Source organism: Leguminivora glycinivorella, chromosome 4 (genome assembly GCF_023078275.1).
Source record: "Leguminivora glycinivorella isolate SPB_JAAS2020 chromosome 4, LegGlyc_1.1, whole genome shotgun sequence".
In the NCBI taxonomy this organism is placed as follows: Eukaryota; Metazoa; Arthropoda; class Insecta; order Lepidoptera; family Tortricidae; genus Leguminivora; species Leguminivora glycinivorella.
Window position 1 is genome coordinate 27,338,092 of NC_062974.1, and position 21,983 is coordinate 27,360,074.

The 21,983-nt window shown below is 37.4% G+C and overlaps 1 protein-coding gene across 1 annotated transcript in view; it reads right to left on the reverse strand.

Moving 5' to 3' along the window:
* The window catches only part of LOC125225432 (obscurin), a 174,448-nt gene extending 153,157 nt beyond the window's left edge, over positions 1-21,291 (reverse strand). The window contains exons 1-2 of the mRNA XM_048129162.1: positions 21,089-21,291; positions 18,346-18,452 (exon numbers count right to left, since the gene is read on the reverse strand). Coding sequence (XP_047985119.1) covers positions 18,346-18,452; positions 21,089-21,134 — 153 coding nt within the window. The 5' untranslated portion in view covers positions 21,135-21,291. The remainder of the gene's footprint in view (positions 1-18,345; positions 18,453-21,088) is intronic.
* Between the last annotated feature and the right edge of the window lie 692 nt (positions 21,292-21,983).

Sequence of the window (21,983 nt, forward strand, 5' to 3'; positions counted from 1 at the left end):
GCGCTGCGCTCTCTCCAATCGCAGCAATGTGGTCTTGTTAGCGCTACCCCAGACCAAAAACCCGTATTGCAGAATGGATTGGCAAAGAGCGCAGTACACCTGGCGAAGCACTTGCTCCGACGCGCAATCGCGTAGTTTTTTCATGACATATATGCATTTCCTCACTCGTCCACATAACATGGAGATATGCTGCTGAAATGATAAGAACTCGTCAATTATTAGCCCTAGGTACTTTACTATGTGCGTTCTCGCCAACTTAAATGTTTGTGCATTTGGCTATATAGATACCCTGGAAGGCCTGCAGCACAGTATAATAAAAAGTACTATCGTACAGTATGGCCACTCCCGTTCCCCGCTGAAAGTGCCGCCCACCCCCTCTCGGTTACCTCACACTTACTGTTTGTCAAAAACACGAACAGTCGACCTGTCATATTTTACTCATACAATCATAGTACGTGTTCACCTACACGAGCTTGGACTGTGTGCTGGGAACGCGCCTCTTTCAAATATTTGATCGCCAGTGTCCGAGGTGTGCCTGCAGTCTCAACGATTTGGCATCTGCTGGGAATAACCCGAAAATGAGTCACCAAATACAGATGCCAATATCCATTTCTGAGAAAATTTGCCAAACGACCGTTAAAACGATTTAAGTTGCCATAAAATTGCAATAATTATGATGCATTTAATATTAATGGGTTTACCTTATGATATAATGAAGATGTAAATTATGCATAAACGTACAGCTGATAAAAGCGCTGTAATTTAGGGGCTTTTAAATTACTTTAAACCTTGTCAAAGCCACATACAACATATTTTATATGACTATACTTAGTCCAGGAACTTAAGGGCATTCCCTGCGCCAATGACCTTCGATTTGAATCCATTGATATTATGATAGTTTCTAAAGCCTATAACATTAACAGCATCGTCTTTAAACAAAATAATATCTCATAATTACTGCACAACTCATTGTTTCTGTGATATTTGGCATCAAAGTTGAACAATTTAAGTTAAACTTTAATCTGTCAATTTTTATTAGTTTAAAATTATAATTTCTATTCAATTTTTAGAAAAGTCAAAGGTATATCCAAACAGGTCGATCATGTATTTAAGACCCTTAGTAAAATCTAATTTCAATAACAGTTTTTTAGACCATATTTAAAAAAATCATTTTTTTTTTTTTTAGAATAGGCCTCTTACGAATAGAGACAAAAGATTAAAGAAGAGGGTGCGTAGCCGAATGCACAAACGCTCACGAAACGAAACGCTCGTAGATATCTATCTCTATCGCTCTTGCGTATTGGCGCGACAGAGCCAGACTACCTTTCGCGGCGTTTCGTATTCGTTTCGCGTCGGAGAAATGCCATTCGGCTACGGCACCTGGATCACATCAACATCAAGTATGGTTGGGTGAAGTGAGACATAATGAGAGTCACTAGATTTATCGAAAACTTAATCAATCGTAACGTAATTTGAGAATTAAGGAGTGAACATGTGATCAATTCAATAATTGTGCGAAAAAAAGTTAGAGATTTTTTTTTTATATTGTGTACTTGGAATTTAGAGATACTCCTCTATCATATCCAAAAATCAGGACGCCGGGATGTCCCGAAGGGACATCCCGGGGGACACGAAGGGACATCCCGGGGGACAAAGTTAGAGAGTTATTACACTACACTAGCATTTCCCTAGCGTCAACGAATTATTAGCGCATGAACATTACCTCTAGTTGCACCTATTTGGCTAGACGCCGAGGCTTGGGCAACGCCAGTGTGAGGTGGCTATAAACCAACAAGTATTTACCAAGTTCTCGCCAGCGAACCCATCCACAGATTAAGAAATAACAACTCGGCGTAAGGATCATCAATCTGCATTTGCCACCCGTTTCCTTGTCTGTCTGTGGCAATTAATGACTTGCATTCTGTACTGTCATGGCCTTCAATATGGATGCGGCTAAAGTGTCAAATATATGTATCCACAACTTTAACATATAAGCATTAAAGTCGTGTATACATTTCTTTGGCGCTTTGCTCGCATATATTTAATACTGACTGTGCTTCGTCGTAAAACTGTATGAATATAACTCTTATTTAGTTAACTTACGGTATGTCAGTAAATGTGCTATATTTCACGGAGTTATAATATATTGACGACACGCAGCGATTTAGTGGTTTATAATTATTTTGGACGCGACCCAATTGTATGCGTTTTCCGGTGAATGCATTTTGTGTACGTGCTGCGTTGATTTTGTTGACATTTGTTTTTTCATTGAATGCCACCAAATTAAGGGAACGGTGAGAGAATATCCCAACAGTGTAGATGACTCATTGTCGTGAAAAAATTGCCTATAAAATCTCGGCCACACATGCGCGTTTTGATAGCGTAGGCCGAGCGGTAGCGGAGCGTCAGCGGAGCGCAACAATAGCGGTGCGCTGGACGAACGCTGGCGTTGTGCCCAGTGGACGCCGGCGGGAACTATATAACGAGCGCGGATTGCGAGCGAAATGCGATCGGAACGCCAGCGTTCCGCCGGCGCACCGCTATCATTGCGCTCCGCTAACGCTACGCTATCAAAACGCTTTATGTGTGGCGGAGGCTTAACGGAGAAGAAAAGTTCTGTTTCCGAATGAGTGATGTGAAAAATCTGTTAATCGCTGGCGCCAGCCAAACAATTTCAAATAGGTAGGTATCCAAATGAAAAATCATCCAACCTGACCAATACTAATGAGTTTGGCTCGCGGTGCGGTAAATTAAGCCATCAGCACATGTTTTGAGCCTAACAAATAACTTTGTGTATCAAGACAAGCCTTGAACACATCGCGAATAGTTAGGCAAAGTACAGTGAGCTGTAAAAATGCATGGCGAATTTATCTATGAATTTATTTATACTCAATAAACAAACAAATGCTTTACAGATATAGTGCGAAAAAATTTGCCTTCGCGTATTGTAAAGGAAACTTACGAACGTGTCATGCTATTTCAGCCAGTATCTCAGTACAAGATGTACTGACATTGATTGAACTAGCATGACAAATACGAACGTTACCGGAAAAATACGAAGAAAACCCTTTTCGTACTACATCTGTAGTACCTTAAAGATATAAGCCATAAACTAATAATTGTACAGGCTATGACATATAAATAATGATATCAGTCGATCTGGTTTAATTTGAGGATTAAATGTCAGCGGTGTCACTCACTCATTGCATATGCATAATTGCATGGTAACATGAACATCAGAAATTAAAACCAAAATCAGAAAATTGCATTCTACACGCATAATGCCCCATAAGAAGTAGAAGAGACGGTAGTTATCTCGTCACGATTCGTCATTCGCTTGCCCTTATCCCAATTACTTGGGGTCGACGACATTATATCTCTATCGGACGTCATCTCACCAGTCACTTGCATTCGCTCCATATCATCTCTCACGCAGTCCATCCACCTTTTCTTCGGCTTTCCTCTCCGCTTCCTCCGTCCACACCCATCCACTTATCTCGCCACGATTATGTCGATTATTATGGTTAAATCCAAATTCATTTATCTTTTTCTTCAACCTAGCGTTTTACCGGCCTGGCGTCAAGGTCCGCTTTCCTGCTTAGTCTTCTCCATTTTGACCGGTCTTCGGCATCTTTAGGTGTGAAATGCTATTACCTAATTCATTTATAAATATTTAAAAAAAACAACCGAAGAGTGTGGCGAAGATTGACGAGGAGAGCCGACACCAAGTGAAATGGGATGTGGTTAGGCAAAGAGAGAGAGAGAAAAAAACAATTTGAATATTGAAACTGAGTAGTTAACTCGGAGCTACTGACCAATACTAATGAGTTGGCTCGCGGCGCGATAAATTAAGCCATCAGCACATCTTTCAAGTCTAGTAATATCTTCTGTGTACCAAGCTGGGCCTTGACCGCTTCTCTTTGTCGCGAATAGACTGGAAAAGTACTAGAGAAAATTAGTACTCAACCTAAATAGATCCAGGATATATTTAAGACGATACAGGAGGGGTCAATTCTTCATACAGACACTCTCGGCTATTTCCTCCCTGGTTTTTGAAGATAGAGCACTGATTTTTTCAACACAGATTATTATTTTTTTTATCTGTGTCGGACCGTTTTGATTTTTTTATTTTTAAAGACGCTAGAGTCAATCAAAAATTTCCAAAAACGGCATTTTTCATTATGGCGCAAAAAAGGTGTCATACTCAAGATTGGTAATAATTAGCCAAAAAAACTAAGCGGTCCGACACAGACCATTTCATTTTTATTCAGATTTTTTTCGCTGAATACACACAACACACACTAGTACCATTTTTATTTTTTTTTATTTTTAAAGACGCTTGAGTCAATCAAAAATTTCCAAAAACGGCTTTTTTCATTATGGCGCAAAAAAAGGTGTCATACTCAAGATTGGTAATAATTAGCCAAAAAAACTAAGCGGTCCGACACAGACCATTTCATTTTTATTCAGATTTTTTTCGCTGAATACACACAACACACACTAGTATATCAAACTAATTAAACTAGAATTCCCAAATTGAAAAGGGGCCTTTCCATTTTAGCATTTTCGCTCCTGTAGCGTCTTAAAAAGTAAAATGGGTATATTGGCGAAACGAAAGCCCACAGACTTCGTTGATTAGGTTAATTGCTTAGCATGGGAAACAATCGGGCTGTTAAGAGAGCGTTCTTGGGTAGATCGGTTGGTGTTTTATATTTGTGTCAACTTCAAGTCAGTGACTGACAAGAGGCTGTGCAGGATCGCGACTGGTGGCGATCTCTCATTTCGGAGGCCAAGATTCGTGGCTAAAGTTACTCGTACCCAAAACAAAAAGTAATCAACTCGAGGCACAGTTTGCATCACTTCATAAGGCATATTTTAATGGGACAGACGAAAATATATGCACCGCTAAAGACTGTCCCCATTTCTTACCCAAATTCGGTTTACTCCGAGCCAAAATACTAAATTAGCAAGCTTTTATATATTAACTCGGTAAAATATTACCGCAAAATTTATCACTGAAGACAAAATAAACAGTAAGATTACTTTCTTATTTATATCGCAATTATGACATTTAATTTAAAGCTAAAACGATAAACAAATTAGAAGAGGTTATTTTTCGGAAATTTAAAATGTATTTTATTTTAATAGCATAAAACATACTATCAAGAAAGTTCCCTTAGGTATTTACTCTCTGAAACATTTTTTTTCAGTACAGTGGTTCATTATATTTAACTATATGCCAGGTCGAAACTTCGGATGGCCATTTGTACTGAAAAACGTCGTAATGTACTGTACTATTTCAGTAGGTACAGATCACCATCTGTACCTTTCTGAACCGACTCTTATTATGTTTACAGCGACGATTTTTTAAATAAGGCAAAAGTGGTTCACAACACGGTATATTTGTGTTATTAGGCCATCCCGTAAACATCTCCGAAACTCGAAAACACAACTAATTATAAATCACCTGGAAAATTTCAACAGTTAGTTTTACAACTTCAACCATTTGCAACTGACCAGAGGTAGACTCTATTTCTTCGTAAGAAAGTTCAAACATCGGTTGTTAAATAGTAGGTACGTCACATTACCTCTTTCACCAGATGTATATCATTCACGTTCGCAAGACTTTTTCCAAGAAGCGTATAATTTCGGTGTTGAACCGACCATGAACCAGTTACGACAAGCTCCACTTCGCTGTTACGTCACGGGGGCTTGTTAAAATATATTCAGTTCTAGATCCATTGAGTGAGAAATCCATAGGGTTATGTCATTTCTGGCTTGCCTTGGCTGGCCGGCCAGAGTGGAGTCGTTAGGGCTACATACTTCAGGGGTGGCAGTGAAAATTTTACCTATTAAGACGCGCTTTGGCACAGTGGCTTGCCACCTGGTTGAAAGCGGCGTACACTTCTCGACACCCTTGAGCTCTCACGCCGGTGTTGCCCTTGGGCTATCTTAGATGTCGCTTTTCGTGGGGGCCCGTCTTGTAGGGGCGAGTCACCGTTTGCCGGAAATTGAATACCGTTTTATTAGGCAGGCGTCCGGTCTTTTATCCCATAGCCCAGTATTTAGTCCACCACTTTCATTCAATAGCCCAGATTCATTTTAGATTACATTAACTCTTAAATAGTCCTCACACCCTGACGGGTGCTGCCTCTGCGTGAGTCCCATGACACGGGAAAGGGCAGCATCCGCTCGGTGTACCCTTTACATTTCATTAAAGTGCCAAAAGGGCATTTATGCACACCTCGGACACTGGCGATCAAACATATGAAAGAGGCGCGTTCCTAGCACACAGTCTAAGCTCGTGTAGGTGAACGCGTACTATGCTTGTATGAGTGAGATATTACAGGTCGACTGTTCGCGTTTTTGACAGGCAGTAACAGTGAGGTAACCGAGAGGGGGTTGGTGGCACTTTCAGCCGGGAGCGGGAGTGGGCATACTGTACGATAGTACTCTTTATGTGTTGGTTTCGGTTCCACGCACGCCTCCCAAAGGTCCGGAATACCCTATGGTTTTCATGATGGGAAAGACATTAAATAACTGTCCAATCTAAAACGCCACGCCACCTAGTAAAACTATTTGATAACCATTACCCCGAAATACCAACCAGAGGAATGTGTCCCCAAATAGATACACATTATTTAATCCGGCCCACGCCTGTGGCATTCCTTTTTGTACTTTTGGCTAATAGGAAACAGAAACACTTTAAACGAAGCAAAGGTCTATCCTATCTCTTTGAAATAAGGATTATTAAAGGTTAAGTGTGTGGATGGTATTTTGTATTTTATGAGGCATTCTGATAAATGTTTTGAGTTTAAGGTGAAGCAGATGTTTTTCTACTAGTGTCAAAAATACAGATGTGGAAGATTCCATAAACGTATATACTTAAATCAGCATCTGTAGGCCTAGCACATGATGGCCGCGGGAGTATGTCGCCGCGAGATAGATGCCACGTCTTCTTCTAACTGTATTAATGACATAAGGACGGGTAGTCTATCTCGCGGCGACATACTCCCGCGGCCATCATGTGCTAGGCCTACAGGGGTCAGAAAATCTTGACACATGATACAAAGGAATCTTTCATTTTTGAAATGGAAACTGTCAATTCCTTAACAAGGAATTTCCAAAATTGTTCAATGTGGAAATTTCTCAAAATTGGCATCGTCCTTAGGAATTAGCAAATCAGGGCAATCAAGAATACGAATATTGACGATCCGTGTCCGCAACGCAACTGTCTGTGTTGCACCAAAAATGGAAAAGTGACAGAGAGAGATAACTACGACACACTACCAAGCATGCAAAGTATTTAAAACTATTTATAAAGGATTAAGTAAATTTTTAATACAAGTTATGCTAATCGAATTATTCAAACTTCAACTTTTGACAGCTTAAGCACAACATTGCAGCTATGAAGCAATATTTTGTACGGAATGACACCTGAAGTTTTAAAATGAATCTATTATAATACTTTATTGTCTTCGGTTACCGCGATAGTTACCTACTCATGAAATAAAACTATGGGAACGGGTTAAATAGCGTATGATGAATTTACAATTCATCCCGACGTTTCGAACACTTTACAGCGTTCGTGGTCAACGGGTGACTGAGGAAAAATTACAATGTGCAAAAGCTACCCACATACAACCACCACGAACGCTGTAAAGTGTTCGAAACGTCGGGATAAATTGTAAATTCATTATACGCGATTTAATCCCTTTCCATAGTTTTATTTCATGAATCTATTATCTCAAGCAAAGTTAAAACTACTCGTTTCGTAATCCATACTGAATATTATGAATGGTAAAGTGTGTGTATCTGTTTGTTTGTCCGTCTTTCACGGCAAAACGGAGAGACGAATTGACGTGATTTTTTAAGTGGAGATAGTTGAAGGAATGGAGAGTGACAAAGGCTACTTTTTGTCTCTTTCTAACCTGCCATTTTCTAAGTGGGGATGGACGATTTTATGAAGCATGAAGCGTTCCGCAATTTTATAATGTAACGCGAGCGAAGCCGCGGGCAAAAGATAGTGTTACATATATTCTTGAAGCTGTTCAAACTGAAATAGCCACCACACGCATGGAGCAAAACCAGCACATCAGTCAGCCGTCATAAGTGCAGCGGAAATAGGTGAACCCACGGGGTGAACCGTTATAGCACGCCGAGAAGTCTGGTTTGTACAGCGATTCACTTTACTATACTGAAGCATGTCCAACTTGTCAGTAAAAATGCATGAAGTTTTCTATGGGAAAGCAGTTCTTTGCGTAGACAAATTTGCTGCCCATTCTGACAAAGTCACTGTATCAGAGTATATTAATCGAAATCGGTGAATTTTAAGGAGCAAAATAAGTGCATCAGTCAACCAGAGCGAACCTTATAACGCGTCGAGGAGTCTATCACCTAGCGTAAATACATTTAACTTACAAATAACCAGACAGTAATTTAGTTCACTACAAGATTTGTAAAAAAATATTTTTCAAAAAAGATATGAAACATTTTTTTTTGCTGTGGAGTTATTAAGATTTTAATGTCTCGCACAACTGTGGAGTCATCCATTACCGAATAAACCTTCAAAAAATATTTAAAAAAAGAGCGTAAACTTACTTCTACTTTTTTTTAAATCGAGAAAACCAATTGTTACGTAGGTGTGCTAAAGTATTAAAAATTAGGCATAGATCTACCGTTTTTCTATTGTAGTTTTGTTACATTCATGGCCAATTGCAAATATGACCCAAACAAAACTGACCTATATCCAAAATCATCAATTAGTTTTCCCGTCCATAAGCAAAACTAGTTCTCCAGTAAATGCGTATTATTTACAGCGCAAGCGCACAGGAAACATAAGTCTGCATTAGGCACGGAAGCCGGGGATTTATGCCCGTTCCAATTTTCAAATTATCGCTAACGGTTTTAATCGTAGTGACAAATTTACTAGAATTTGCAGTTCTCATTACCAAAGAGGATCGAGTATTATAGAGAGTTACTGTCGAAGTAAAATGTGTAATGTAATCACAGTGCATAGACTGCCATCTCTTGACACAGGCTAGAAACTTTTGAACCTCAGTTTTGACAATTTGGCCCATATTCTTAGCTTGATATGTTTTAAAATGTCAAAGATTAATAATATCGCCATCTAGCTGAGCGTACCCCAAAGGTGTAATGCCATCTAGTTCACCGTACCTTTTTCTGTATGCTGCCGTCCTAAGGTAAAAGGCAGCTATTCGACATTTTGCCGAAATTGACTTATTGTAATATTCGTAATGTACAGGTTAAGCTGCATCGACCACTTTTTTCCGTTTTTCGATATGTTGCCTAGTTTCCGAGAAAATTTCTCTAAAAAGGCAGTATTTGCACTAATTTTCCAAGATTTCCTAGCCAAAAAAGCAGCTATTTAACAAAACTAAGCTAAATCAACGTATATGCAGATATACGTTTTTTTACGCTCTGGTTAGGTTGATATGTTATCCAGTATTACTAGCCTAAAAGTGCGTAAAAGTGAAAAACTAGGCTAAAAATACGTACAAGACGTTATACGTAGTTTTAGCGTAGGATTTTGATCAATTTTTAAACTGATACTAGTCTAAAAAAGCGTATATACATTTTTTCTGTAAAAAATGTCAAATACGTCATTTAAGCCTAGTATCGCTCGATTGTTTTACAACACAATATTAGTCTATAAAAACGAATAAGTGTTATACGTTCTTCTTATTTTGTATGGGTGTCATATTAAACGTAAAAAAACTTTTAAAATGAGTGAAAGTGCTGCAAACTAGCCTATAAAACAGTATATGCTCCAACCTTTGTCAATCCACCCGCCAGCCGAAAGATACTTTATGCTATGGAAAAGCCATCAGTGACGAGCTGCGAGCACCGGCGCAGCTTGTGGCTGACAGTACGAGAGCGCAGCTGGCTTTTTTCGCGCGAAATATTGATCGAAACCAAACGAAGTTAGGAAAAATACTGAATTATTGCATTTTTGATACGTTTTAACAATAAAAACTATTGGTTACATTTCCTACATCATTTCTATTGTCATTTTTATTCGAGATACAAACATTTAACTCGATTTTCAGATATTATTGCTCGAAAGCAAATACGTTTTTTTAGCGTAGTTTGCGGTGGGAAAGTTGTTCGTATATAGTTTTTTTTGCAGCAAACACTATATGAGGTATATTAATATTCCACGGTTTAAGTATTTAACGTTATCCTTTTTGGTTTAATTTACAGTAAAAAAAGTAAATAATTTGCAATTAATGAATGAGAACGTTAGAGATGAATGTTGATATAGAGAGGGAGGGGTAAATCCAAACAACGATGAATGGATTATGTGAAATAGGATATTAGAGAGAAAGATATGAGTGTTGAGATGACGAAAGAGGAGAATGAAAGAGGAAGACCTGTTCTACCTACCCCACATAAAATGAGATAAGGGTATGAGGAATAAGAAGGAGAAGTATTGGCAGTAGTCTACATTTTCAACTATGTTTTATTTTACAAACATGGAATATTAATATGAATATAATAGGAAATTGAATATGAAAATAACCATATTTTTGATAACCAGTATCAAAAAGCATAGGCATGTTCGTGTGAAAGTTAGGCCTATATAATAAACTTACGGGGTCATCTGCCACTGTTTCCAGAAAATCCATTAAATGACTATTTTGTTGTAGTCGAATTCAATTTATAACTAATTATTTTGATTGACTTTGATTTTGATACTCTCTATAAACTTTTGGATCGCAATTTTTGTATTGTAACATTGTTGAAGATTTTTATGGTTACTAATCCAGTCATTTCTGAATTGCTCGATGTTATCTGTTTCTTAGCTTAATTCATTTCAGGGTAGTTCGACGGATTTAATGTTTTCGCAACAAACTCGACATCATTCTCTTGATACCAGACCGGTACTTGGCGAGCGTAGTGAAAAGCAGCTTAATCGGACCAGAAGAATATTTGATCCCTGTACTTTCATATACTTAAGCAGAACCTGCTTATGAAGGCATTCCTTCTTGTAAATCTAGGAATGTAAGTTTCCTTAAACAAAAAACGAATGGACAAATTGCTTGCCAAACCACTTTTTGCCCAAATTTTTCGCAAAAAATCATTTTATCGTAGGTATTTGAACCCTATCAGAGGTTGAGGTACCTCTTGGTCGTTTAACTTCCGAGCTCGAGTTTTGACGGGAGATTCCTGAGTTTGGATGCGTTTTGGATGTGTTTGTTTCATGTATATAACCAGCCGCAGTGAATGACGCTCTTTAGCTTACTGAACTATTGCTACATATTCGCACAATCTGTAATAGAAATTGGTAAAATTGTTTTTTGTTTGCAAACTGTTCGTCACATAACAATTATATTATCTTTTTCTTTAAATTTTTTTATAGAAAAGAGCCAGGTTTTTGGAGCGACCATGAAATTCTTCTAAACTGTATGTATAATTCATGCGAAACCATTTGGTAGTAGGTAGTGTAAACTGCTTTCTAACTCACATCTTGTGCGGCCAATTTCATAGTCATCCAAATCCTTTGCAGATAGATTGGTCACAATTAAAACCCGTTGTTGTTCTACCTCTCATCTTGGCATTAAAATTACATAATTATAATTTATTTTGCCTCCAATTCTCAGAAGTGACGCGATAGATTGACATATGACATATGATATAAAAATTGACCTTTTTTTCAAAGCAAAATAACAAATTGACCTATTTTATCATTACTTACTAACTTGTTTCCATTAGCAACGTAAGAAAGTTTCCACAAAACTCCGAATTAGTACACGTATGTTTAGTATACAGACGGCACTCTTATCATCTAGGCTTTGAGGAAAAACCGGCCAAGTGCGAGTCGGACTCGCGCACCGAGGGTTCCGTACAAACCTTATGAGGAAATGGGTAGTAAGGTTAAAATTATTTAAAAAAAATATATTATGTGATGTAACTAAAAATTTATGGTTTTCGTAATTTTTCCTTTATCTATGCTATAAGACGTTGCTTCGTACCAAATTTCAAGATTCTGAGTTCACGGGAAGCACCCTGTAGGTTTTGATTCCCTTGCAAGTGTCGAAAATTTGCGGCATAAACGGCTGTATCTTTTGATTGCGTTGGCTTAGAAGTTTGATTTTTTCACAGCTTTAAGGGACAGTAGACCTGAGTAATTGATATAAATTTCAGCTTCATACCTCCACGCGTTCCTGAGAAAAAGGGTCTTGACAGACGGACGGACGGACAGACGGACAACAAAGTGATCCTATAAGGGTTCCGTTTTTTCCTTTTGAGGTAAGGAACCCTAAAAACGACGAATAGATACTAATAATTGACTACTTACTGACTAATTTAAAAGAGCAGGTATTATTGTGTACTGTAAAAGTTTATTATATTATATTTATCACTATCCAAAAAGAATCGATAGATCAAGTTTTTTTTTTAAGTAAATAGGGACAGAATGGCGTTTTCTTGTTTCTTTAATACATACGTTTTTAAACGACGTATTTGCATTTTGTTCCAATTTCTTCCAAATATACTAATCTATAAAGCCGTATATACGATTTTTTTGATAGTATGCGTTCTTTTAGACTAGCAGTACAGTCGAAAATCTGGAAAACTCACTAGGATACTAATTAAAAAGGCCGAATAACTACGATACTGCCTTTAACTTAGAATCTCGAGTGCTAGATGGGCATTGTTGCTAAGCAATAAGATAGTATGTGATTATATACGGCGTTATAGCCTAGTTTAAGAGAAAATCCTAGATTAGAACACCGTATAAAGCATGTTTTACCGCTTTCTTGACTAGTAATATCTACCATTTTTGAAGCTTAATACTATGCAAAAAGGCTTTTATCGAATTAAAAAAAAACCAGTCGCTGTACAAACACACAAATAATGTCTAAAATAAGTAAACACTTATACCTACTCTATACAAAAAGAAATAATGAAAAAAGTTAATCCGTTTTGTAGAAATTCAAAAAAGAAGGTTTTTTGCGATTATCTCAAAACTAGCTTTTGTCGAATAGCTGCCTTTTACCTTAGGACGGCAGTATGGTACTGAGGTACGTTTTTTTCTTAGACTTTATTTGTCTATACGGAGTTATACGTCTTTGTCATTACCAAGGACGATTATAAAGGACCAGCAGAGTCCATACTAAATACCGTACCCCGTTGGCAGCCGTAAATCTATGTCACTAGATGTCACTAAGAGTGTCATTTGAATAAAAATTTCGTTTTTTTTTTAAATACGCACGCGGTAGTTCAACGGCATTACAAGTGATACAGTGAAAAGTATATAGATGACGCTAGGGGCCCGTGTCATGTTTCAGTCCCTGTTTACTACGCAAGCCATTGTTCTTATTTTGAATTATGACAATCATGCAAAAGAGTACCATACTGTCAAATTTTCTATCTCTTTCATTTTGAGCGTGACGTCAATGATTAGTAATATTACTTTCAATATATTTAAAATTTAGATTTTAATGAGGCCATTTCGAACGGTGTTTATGATAGATATCATGTTGACAATCCTGACCGTCTCGCTCATACCAATCCTATCCTATATTTGAACGAGTGCGACCGAAACAGTTGAGTATTATTGAAGATTTTAACTATAAAACTCCCGTGAGACTCATACATATTTAAAAATATTTTAAGCGGGTTACTCGCGTATTAAGTCGCGTATGCGTCGCGCTCTCGACATGTAAAGGCGGGGTCGCTACTCTTGAGAAAGGTTCTCGAAATTGAACCGAAACATGTCGAACGCTATATCGACTTAATACCTACGTGAGTAACCCGCTTAAAATATTTTTAATTATTGAAGATTTTTGAATGTCTAAAATCTTATTGGTAGTTGTCGAAAACCCGCTTTTTCCATAAAGTGTTGGCGCGACGTCAAGTGGGTGATAGGCGTACGAGCAAGTACGCGTTGGATGGTCGACTACTATGCGCAGCGGTTTTTACGCGTACTTACGGTGACACACAATCGAAAAAGGTCGTCGAGTCATAAGTACGCATACCTGCTCGTATCATACGTTTATCACCCACTTCAGACTGCGTTTCGATCGGCGTTTAGCGACAATGATTATCAGCTCGGCTTCATGGCTTTACGAACCTTAGCTCGGACCATCGAATATGAAACTTCTTTATACACAAGGGTATAAAGAAGTTTATAACCAGGTGCTCCATGACACCATTGCACCAATCTGTCGCCAGCACCGCTACACTTCAACGGCCAAGTCACACAACATCCATACTAATATTATAAATGGGAAAGTGTGTGTGTCTGTTTGTTTGTCCATCTTTCACGGCAAAACGGAGCGACGTATTGACGTGATTTTTTAAGTGGAGATAGTTGAAGGGATGGAAAGTGACATAGGCTACTTTTTGTCTCTTTTTATATCCCCCCACTTCCTTAGAATGGAGGATGGAAGTTTGTGGAGAGATTTTCGAATTTAACGCGAGCGAAGCCGCGGGCAAAGGCTAGTTAACTATAATAATAAAGAAATCGCAGTAAGGAACTTTATGTAGATTTCATTACTTTTTAGAGATAAACAAGCAGCTCCATCGAGACGGCAATTTTTTACAGAATATTTTTGGTGGGATATACATAGGCATAGGTATATTATAACACTAACAAGGTATCTATTGTCTTAGTCCGTTTTCAGATTATCCGATCCGATATCGGATGTCGGAAGGATTTAAATAGAAAAAATCCAAGATAGCGCCTGTAATGTATGGGGTATCAGTCCTACATCCGATATCGGATCGGATAATGTGAAAACGCATTTAGTCTCATTAATTATTACTTATGTCAGAGTTTCACTAATTAATTAATTATTTCCTTTTATTAATTTATTATCTCAGTTTAGGTTTAGACGAGTACCAAACGAGTAGTATACGAGTAGAAAATATATTACCAAAACAATACAAACTATCATTAATTTATTATAAAAACGTAATCCAAAGTGCCACACCTGGCGGCCTAACTATCCGCGTTGTGTCCAAGACGAAGCCTGACCGACGAAGCTAGCAAGTCTCTCTACATGTTAGCTGAAATACTGTCAAACCATTCACTGTGATTACTCAGATTATTATAAGCAAAATGATCTTCGAATGAACTTTCTGGACAATTGAGATGCATGGGCGCAGTCGAAACCAGCTCGCCCCTTCAGCCGTGTCCCGTTGAAAATCGGAAAGATTCTATTCCTTAGCACATTTAATGTTTACAAATTGGATTCGCCTTCTGTCACCTAAACTGGTAAATTTATGTATGAGGTCATTGGTCATACAATTATTAATTTATACAGTTATTAATTCTGTATCTCTACTCGCATTGCTGCTGCGATTCTAAAATATTTAATATCCATATATTATGAATATTCAATAAATCATACAATGACATTTTGTGATGTGACATGGATGTCAGATGTCACATCTGTTGGCACAATGATTGCGTTTTGTTGAACGTATTTGAGCTCAACATATAGGTTTATTATCACTAAATATATTATATTAATGAACAACGAAACGGATGTGACATTTTCCTAGTCCACCAACGTCATCTAGTCATTTTATTTGGCAATAATTAGACAACATGCGAACAAACTTAGCCAGCGAAGCGATCACAACTACGTCGAGGCCGACCAAAAAATATAATTTGTAAAAATTGTGTTTTGAGCCAATATTTGATATTAAAATAAAGTTTTTTGATAGTTATTCATAGTATAATATAAAAACAAGTAAAAATATGGGTGAAAATATGTTTTTTTCCACTCCCGGGTTACGAAACAACGCCATCTAGTTTTAAAGCAAAAACTAAGCCTTTTTTCAGGGGTACGCTTTTTTGTATGGGCTATATCAGTCTAGTATTAAATGGTCCTTGTCATTACTAACAATTATTGAGGTATTTTTTATGCGATAGGAGGAAAACGAGCAGACAAGTCGCCTGATGGTAAGCGATCACTGCCGCCCATAGACACCTGAAACACCAGAACTGTTGGAGGTGCGTTGCCGCTCTTTAAGATGGGTGTACGCTCTTTTCTTGACCAGTGACAACGAACAGTACAGCCAGATGTACCAGTGCTTGACAGTCATTGTCAATAAATGTGACAGAAGGATGTCATCTACAGGGTATTAGCGTCCTTATTTTAATCAAAAATATTCCACGTATTTTATTTATAAATAAAATTAATATTTTGAACATTAATTTTATTTTTAAAATATAAACATATTACCTAAGTGTAATAAATTAAACTAAAAAGGATTAACATCCTCGTGTGACCATAATAATAGAAAAAAAAAATTCAGTAAGTAGTGAATCTACATTCGAAACTGTTGGAGCAATTTCAGCTTACACGGCTGAAATCGTTACATTAGCGCCATCTATCGAAAATATCCCGTACTTCAACTGAAACTCCGTTTGAACCAGAATCTCTACTGCGCGCGTTTCCCCAGCCAGCTAACAAAACAGTTCAGCGTGTTGCCACTAGATGGCGTTAATTTAAAAACTCAACGGTTCTATTTTTATACACGATGGACTATGAATAATTTCTAATGCTGTTCTAATGTGATTCAATTTGGCAGTCAATGTAACAGCTGAGACAAGTGGCTAGTAATCAATTTTCTGTAGCAGCATTGTGAGTCGAATGTTGTATCACTGAAGAATGGCAGGAATGTACAATACGGTGCAGCACAGTTACATTGCAGTCATATTAGAAATAATTTACCGTAATATCTAACAAAAAATACACAAAAAAGTTTTTCTCGGTTTTTGGCTTTTCTAGCCAAAAGTTTTTTGGCCCTATACAAGTATTCCTGCACAGGAACAGAATCGATAGTATCAAAAAAAGTTTGTCAAAAAGACCAATTTTCCCGCAGCAGGATGTATTGTGACATCACGGACACTGGCGATCAAATATATTATGAAAGAGGCGCGTTCCTAGCACAGTCTAAGCTCGTGTAGGTGAACGCTTACCATGCTTGTACCGCTTGTACGAGTGAAATATGACAGGTCGACTGTTCGCGTTTTTGACAGGCGGTAACTGTGAGGTAACCGAGAGGGGGTGGACGGCGCTTTCAGCGGGGAGCGGGAGTGGTCATACTGTATGATAGTACTCTTTAATACTTTGATGATGTATTTCCAAAATTTACGCCACATTTCATGAATTTAAAATTAAGGGAAGATCTTTTAAGATCTAAGACAGTTTTGACGTAGCAGAAGGGGATTTGGTAGCTGCTGCTCTCATTGACCCGTTTTCAAAATATATCCCGCATAATTCATCTCTTAGTTGTTAACAATATACCTACTAGGCTACTACCTACTATTACTTAATAAATAAAAAAAGATAACAGCCAGAGCGCACATATCTCAGCACTCTATAATTTGTATGAACAACTGTGATGATTTAAAAAATTACATTATTTTTGAAACAGTACTATCTCATGTTTTTAGTATTATTGACAGAATTAAAGTGAAAAATTGGCAGACACCGCGGTATTTAGACTGAATAATATTCTTTTTTGACAGCTCGACTGTAATTTCAGGAGGTTAGCAAGTTTTTACTGACTTATATTTTATGCGCAGTTTTAGAGGTTAATGGACGTGTGCCTAAATCATAATAAAAGAGAAGAATACATTCTAAAATTCACTGAACACAGTTGTTTAGTGTTTTTATATTAACTTTTTAGAATATTCTGTCTGTGCTTTTAGGAGATACGTACGAATAAGTACGTATATATAGTCAAAAATGAAAAAAAAAATTATATATTTATATATATATATTTATTTGTATACATACATACATACATACAATCACGCCTGTGTCCCATAAAGGGGTAGGCAGAGCACATCAAACTACTCAGGTTTCAGTGCCACTCTTGGCAAATAATGAGGGGTTGAAAGAAAACGAAACTGTGACATTGCAGTGACAGGTTGCCAGCCTGTCGCCTACGTCACAATTTAACCCATATCAATCAATCAAATCAATCAAAATATTCTTTATTCAAATAGGCTTACAATAAGCACTTTTAAATTGTCAACAGTGTACAATATTCATCTTATTCTAAATATCAGAGCAATTTATTGGTGCAATAAACTCTAAAAACTTCTAGAATAAATTCTAAATGTCAACATATCCCACAATCGCCTTCTACGACACCCACGGGAAGAAAGGGGGTGGTGAAGTTCTTAACCCGTCACCACACGGGCAACCACCCGAGCGTCGCGTCGCGTCGGGCCAACTGTATGGGCAAAGCCTGAGCCCGCGGCGTCTTTTTCCATACAGTTGGCCCGACGCGACGCTCGCGAGACGCTAGATGTGGGGGGGACCCTAAATAATAGAATAAGGAAAGGCTACTCACGTCCATGTTGTCCCTGAGCGTCCTCGCCCGCGCCCACCGCTCGCTGAGCCGTCTGCGGCGTCGCAGCAGCGCCGGCACCGCCACGCGGCTCAACCACTCCCCGAATTCTGTATGATGACACCGTTAACACCGTTAGGGGGGTGATGAAATTGACGTTTGACACCGTTAGGGGAGTGAAGCTTAGTTAGAACAACATACATACATAGGTTTGATAGATTGGAAAATGATGGAATTTGACGTGAGTAAGTATTTAAGGAAAGAGTTTTTGAGCTGATTAAGGCGTGGCAGAAGCGCCGGGACCGGCAGCTGCCCAAGACCGGAGTCAATGGAGAAATGAGTCGAGCTTTACACCCCAGCATCAGCAGAGGGTAACAGGATTTAAAGAAGAAGAAGAATGTATGTACTATACAGCTGCAAAAGTGCATGGCGAATTTATCAATGGATTAATTCATAAATTTTCCATGCACTTTTACAGCCCACACACACAGGAAAATTAGGAAATTAAGTTAGTAAAGACTTTTCCTAGGTCAGTTCGTGAAAGATTTTTTGAGCCATTTAAGGTATTACAGAAGCGCTACCAGCTACACATTTAGAAGGCTGCAGGTTAGAGAAGCTTAGTTAGTACAAAATAACAGAAGTTAAAAGCTGGAAGTGAGTAAGGAAGAATTAAAAAATATCGGGAAGTGGTAACTGGGCATTTTAAAAATTTGGGACCCCCTAATTAGCGTAAGTTGTTAACAAAAATTAACTCACTGTCAGTTTGTGACGATACTTAACCATGAAATTTCAATAAATATACTGTTTTTGTGTTAGTTACATAAACTTTAAGCGATAATCTACATTCAGAATGTGAAAAAAGTAGATTTTTAGACATATTTTATGCTTAATTGTCGTCACAAAACGGACAGCGAGCTAATTTTTGTTAAAAATTTACGCTAATTGGGGGGACCAAAATTCTGAAAATGCCCAACTATATCTCTGCAGGGATGGCACCGAAACGCGGCTCAACCACTCCCAAAATTATGTGTAATGAATGATTAACACCACAAGGAGAGGCTTAATTAGCACAACATTAAGGTACATCACTTTTGAATCATCTAGGGTGTCACAGAATTCTCGGCACCCCTAGCTTTAATTCTGGTTATTTGGCACCTTTGGGTTAGTCAGTTGACACAGAGCTAAGAAGGGCAGATAGTAAATTGTTGAGTAGTATCGATACCGTCGATGTGAGTGCAGCAACAGCATAAACCGAAAGCATAGTGTTTATACAGCCTATACATACATACAGGTACAAAAACTTTGGTATGTTTTGGTATGTATGGTCACAAAGTTTGATCACATAAGAGATCCACGGCCCAATTCCAGATGAGTATCAGTCTTAAGGTGATTAGGTCAGATTAGTGTCGTTGAAACTTATACGTGTATATTAAATAGGACATTTTGATCGTGTGTTTTATTTGGATGCAAAGCATGTTGATTTCTAAAAGTTTTAATCTAAATAATGCCATAACAATGTAGTAGCATATTCTGGAAATCAAAATGGTCTGTCCAAAGCACAGGTCAGGAAAAAACGTTAAAAGTTACATCAAATCATTATTTATTTAAGCGTGTGCTTTTTTGATTAGTTATGTTAGCTCAATTTAAGTTTCAATTTATATCAAAAGCAACGTACTTAATAAACTAAGAGCAACATGTAATAAACTGCCAAAGCCCCCATTTAGATGGTTCTTCTAAATATTACTCTATAAAGTAAAATTAATTGCAATGTCACTGAAATTGCAAGCTAGGAGTTGAGACTTATAAACAACTTGTTAAAATTGGCAAAGTACAAAAATTGAATTCGTCAGGGATAACATTAGTGTACAATATAATATAATTAGAGAGCGAATTTCAGGTAGCGATTTGAATATTAATATAATTTATTATTTTTCCGAAGTCCGCTCTCTAAATATAATACATGTAAAATAGTGTTCAAACCACAAATCTAGAATCAAGATTCAAAATATATTGTGCAATATGATATTATTTAGGTAACTGGTGTTTTTGTGACATACTACCCTTAAATTGACGGACTTAAAAACTGGGTGCAAATAACTTTTTATATCATAACGATTAAACAACCATGTACTTAAAGCACTTTTATTATTTCTAGATTTTTGGTTCAATCAGTTTGTATAGTAGCTACTATAAGCGAGTGTAATGCAAGTACGGTCAGCATCTTGTACAACATCAAATTTTGCATAAATTTTGCTAAGTCAAGCCAACATAATAATATATACCAATTCATTTAAGATGAACAATGATGTAAATTGAAGCTTTAATGGTGATGCTTAAATGGTGTTCTCTTCAAATTATTTATCATATTTTCATCTTACCATGTAACTATCATGATTTTAATATATATGCCAAATATTATTAGAAATAGACAAAGATAACCCTATTTAATATTTGCACTGATGAATACAAACATAATCATTAACCTGAAAATTATTTTAGAATGATATGTTTATAGTAAAAACAATAAAAATCTTTCAGATGGTATTAAAGTCAGAGCAAAATTAGCTAAAACAGATTCAACGATTAGTCCATGTACATTTTCAAATAAATTCAACGATTAAAAACATAAATAAATGATTTGTATGAATAAGCCAGTACATATGTATTCGAATGCAATATTTACATCGATGCCAAAACGATATCAACCGCGTATAATCATTGTTCATCTCATTCAATAAACACTGACCTAGTGCTTCTTTCGTCATGATATCTGTGTCGTGTTCAGTGTCCATTTTGTGTGTTTTTATATCACTACCTATTTAAAAATTATTGTTTTTATCGTCACCACACTGACAGTTTTGTCCACTTTCACTTGTCACTTGTAGTTCGTTATGTCGTTTCGTTGTTATTTAGTGATATAGGATTTTTCGAAGTGTTTCTTATTATTATTATTTAGTGCAATCTCTATAGTATTGAATAAAGGAAGAAAATTATAGACCATTACATTCTAAAAATGCTTACTGCACAGGAATTATAAGCTAAATGAATTTTTAAAACAAAATCCATTGTTCATTATCAGAAACTTAACTTGCAAAACAAAATAATGTAGACGCTTAATTTAGTAGAAACGTTTTCTACATTTCTGTTTCATGAACTGGGTGGCTAGCCGAATGGCATTTCTCCGACGCCAAACGAAAGCGATACGCCGCTGGCTCTGTCGCGCCAATACGCAAGCGCGATAGAGATAGATATCTACTAGCGCTTCGTTTCGTGAGCGTTTCGTGAGCGATTGTGCCATTCGGCTAGCCACCCTGATTAGAAATATGGTGCTATTTATCATAAATCTTCATATCATTTCACACGACTCCGTAGTTTCCGCAACATTAACCTTTGCAATAAACCATAATCTAAAAATATTAACATCGGCCTTGAACGCCTACGCAACGAAAATCCCGATTCCATCAATTGGCTGCAAATCCGCAAGTTCAACCTTCTGGCATGCACTCGTTGGCATCGCTGACAGACTTGCGCCATACATTCCCGTCCCGCGCTAACGGAGCGGACCAGAGCTATTACTCTGGATTAACTATGTGCAGGTGGATAGGTATTTGCCAAAATGTCAGAGTGGATGTAACAAGGTT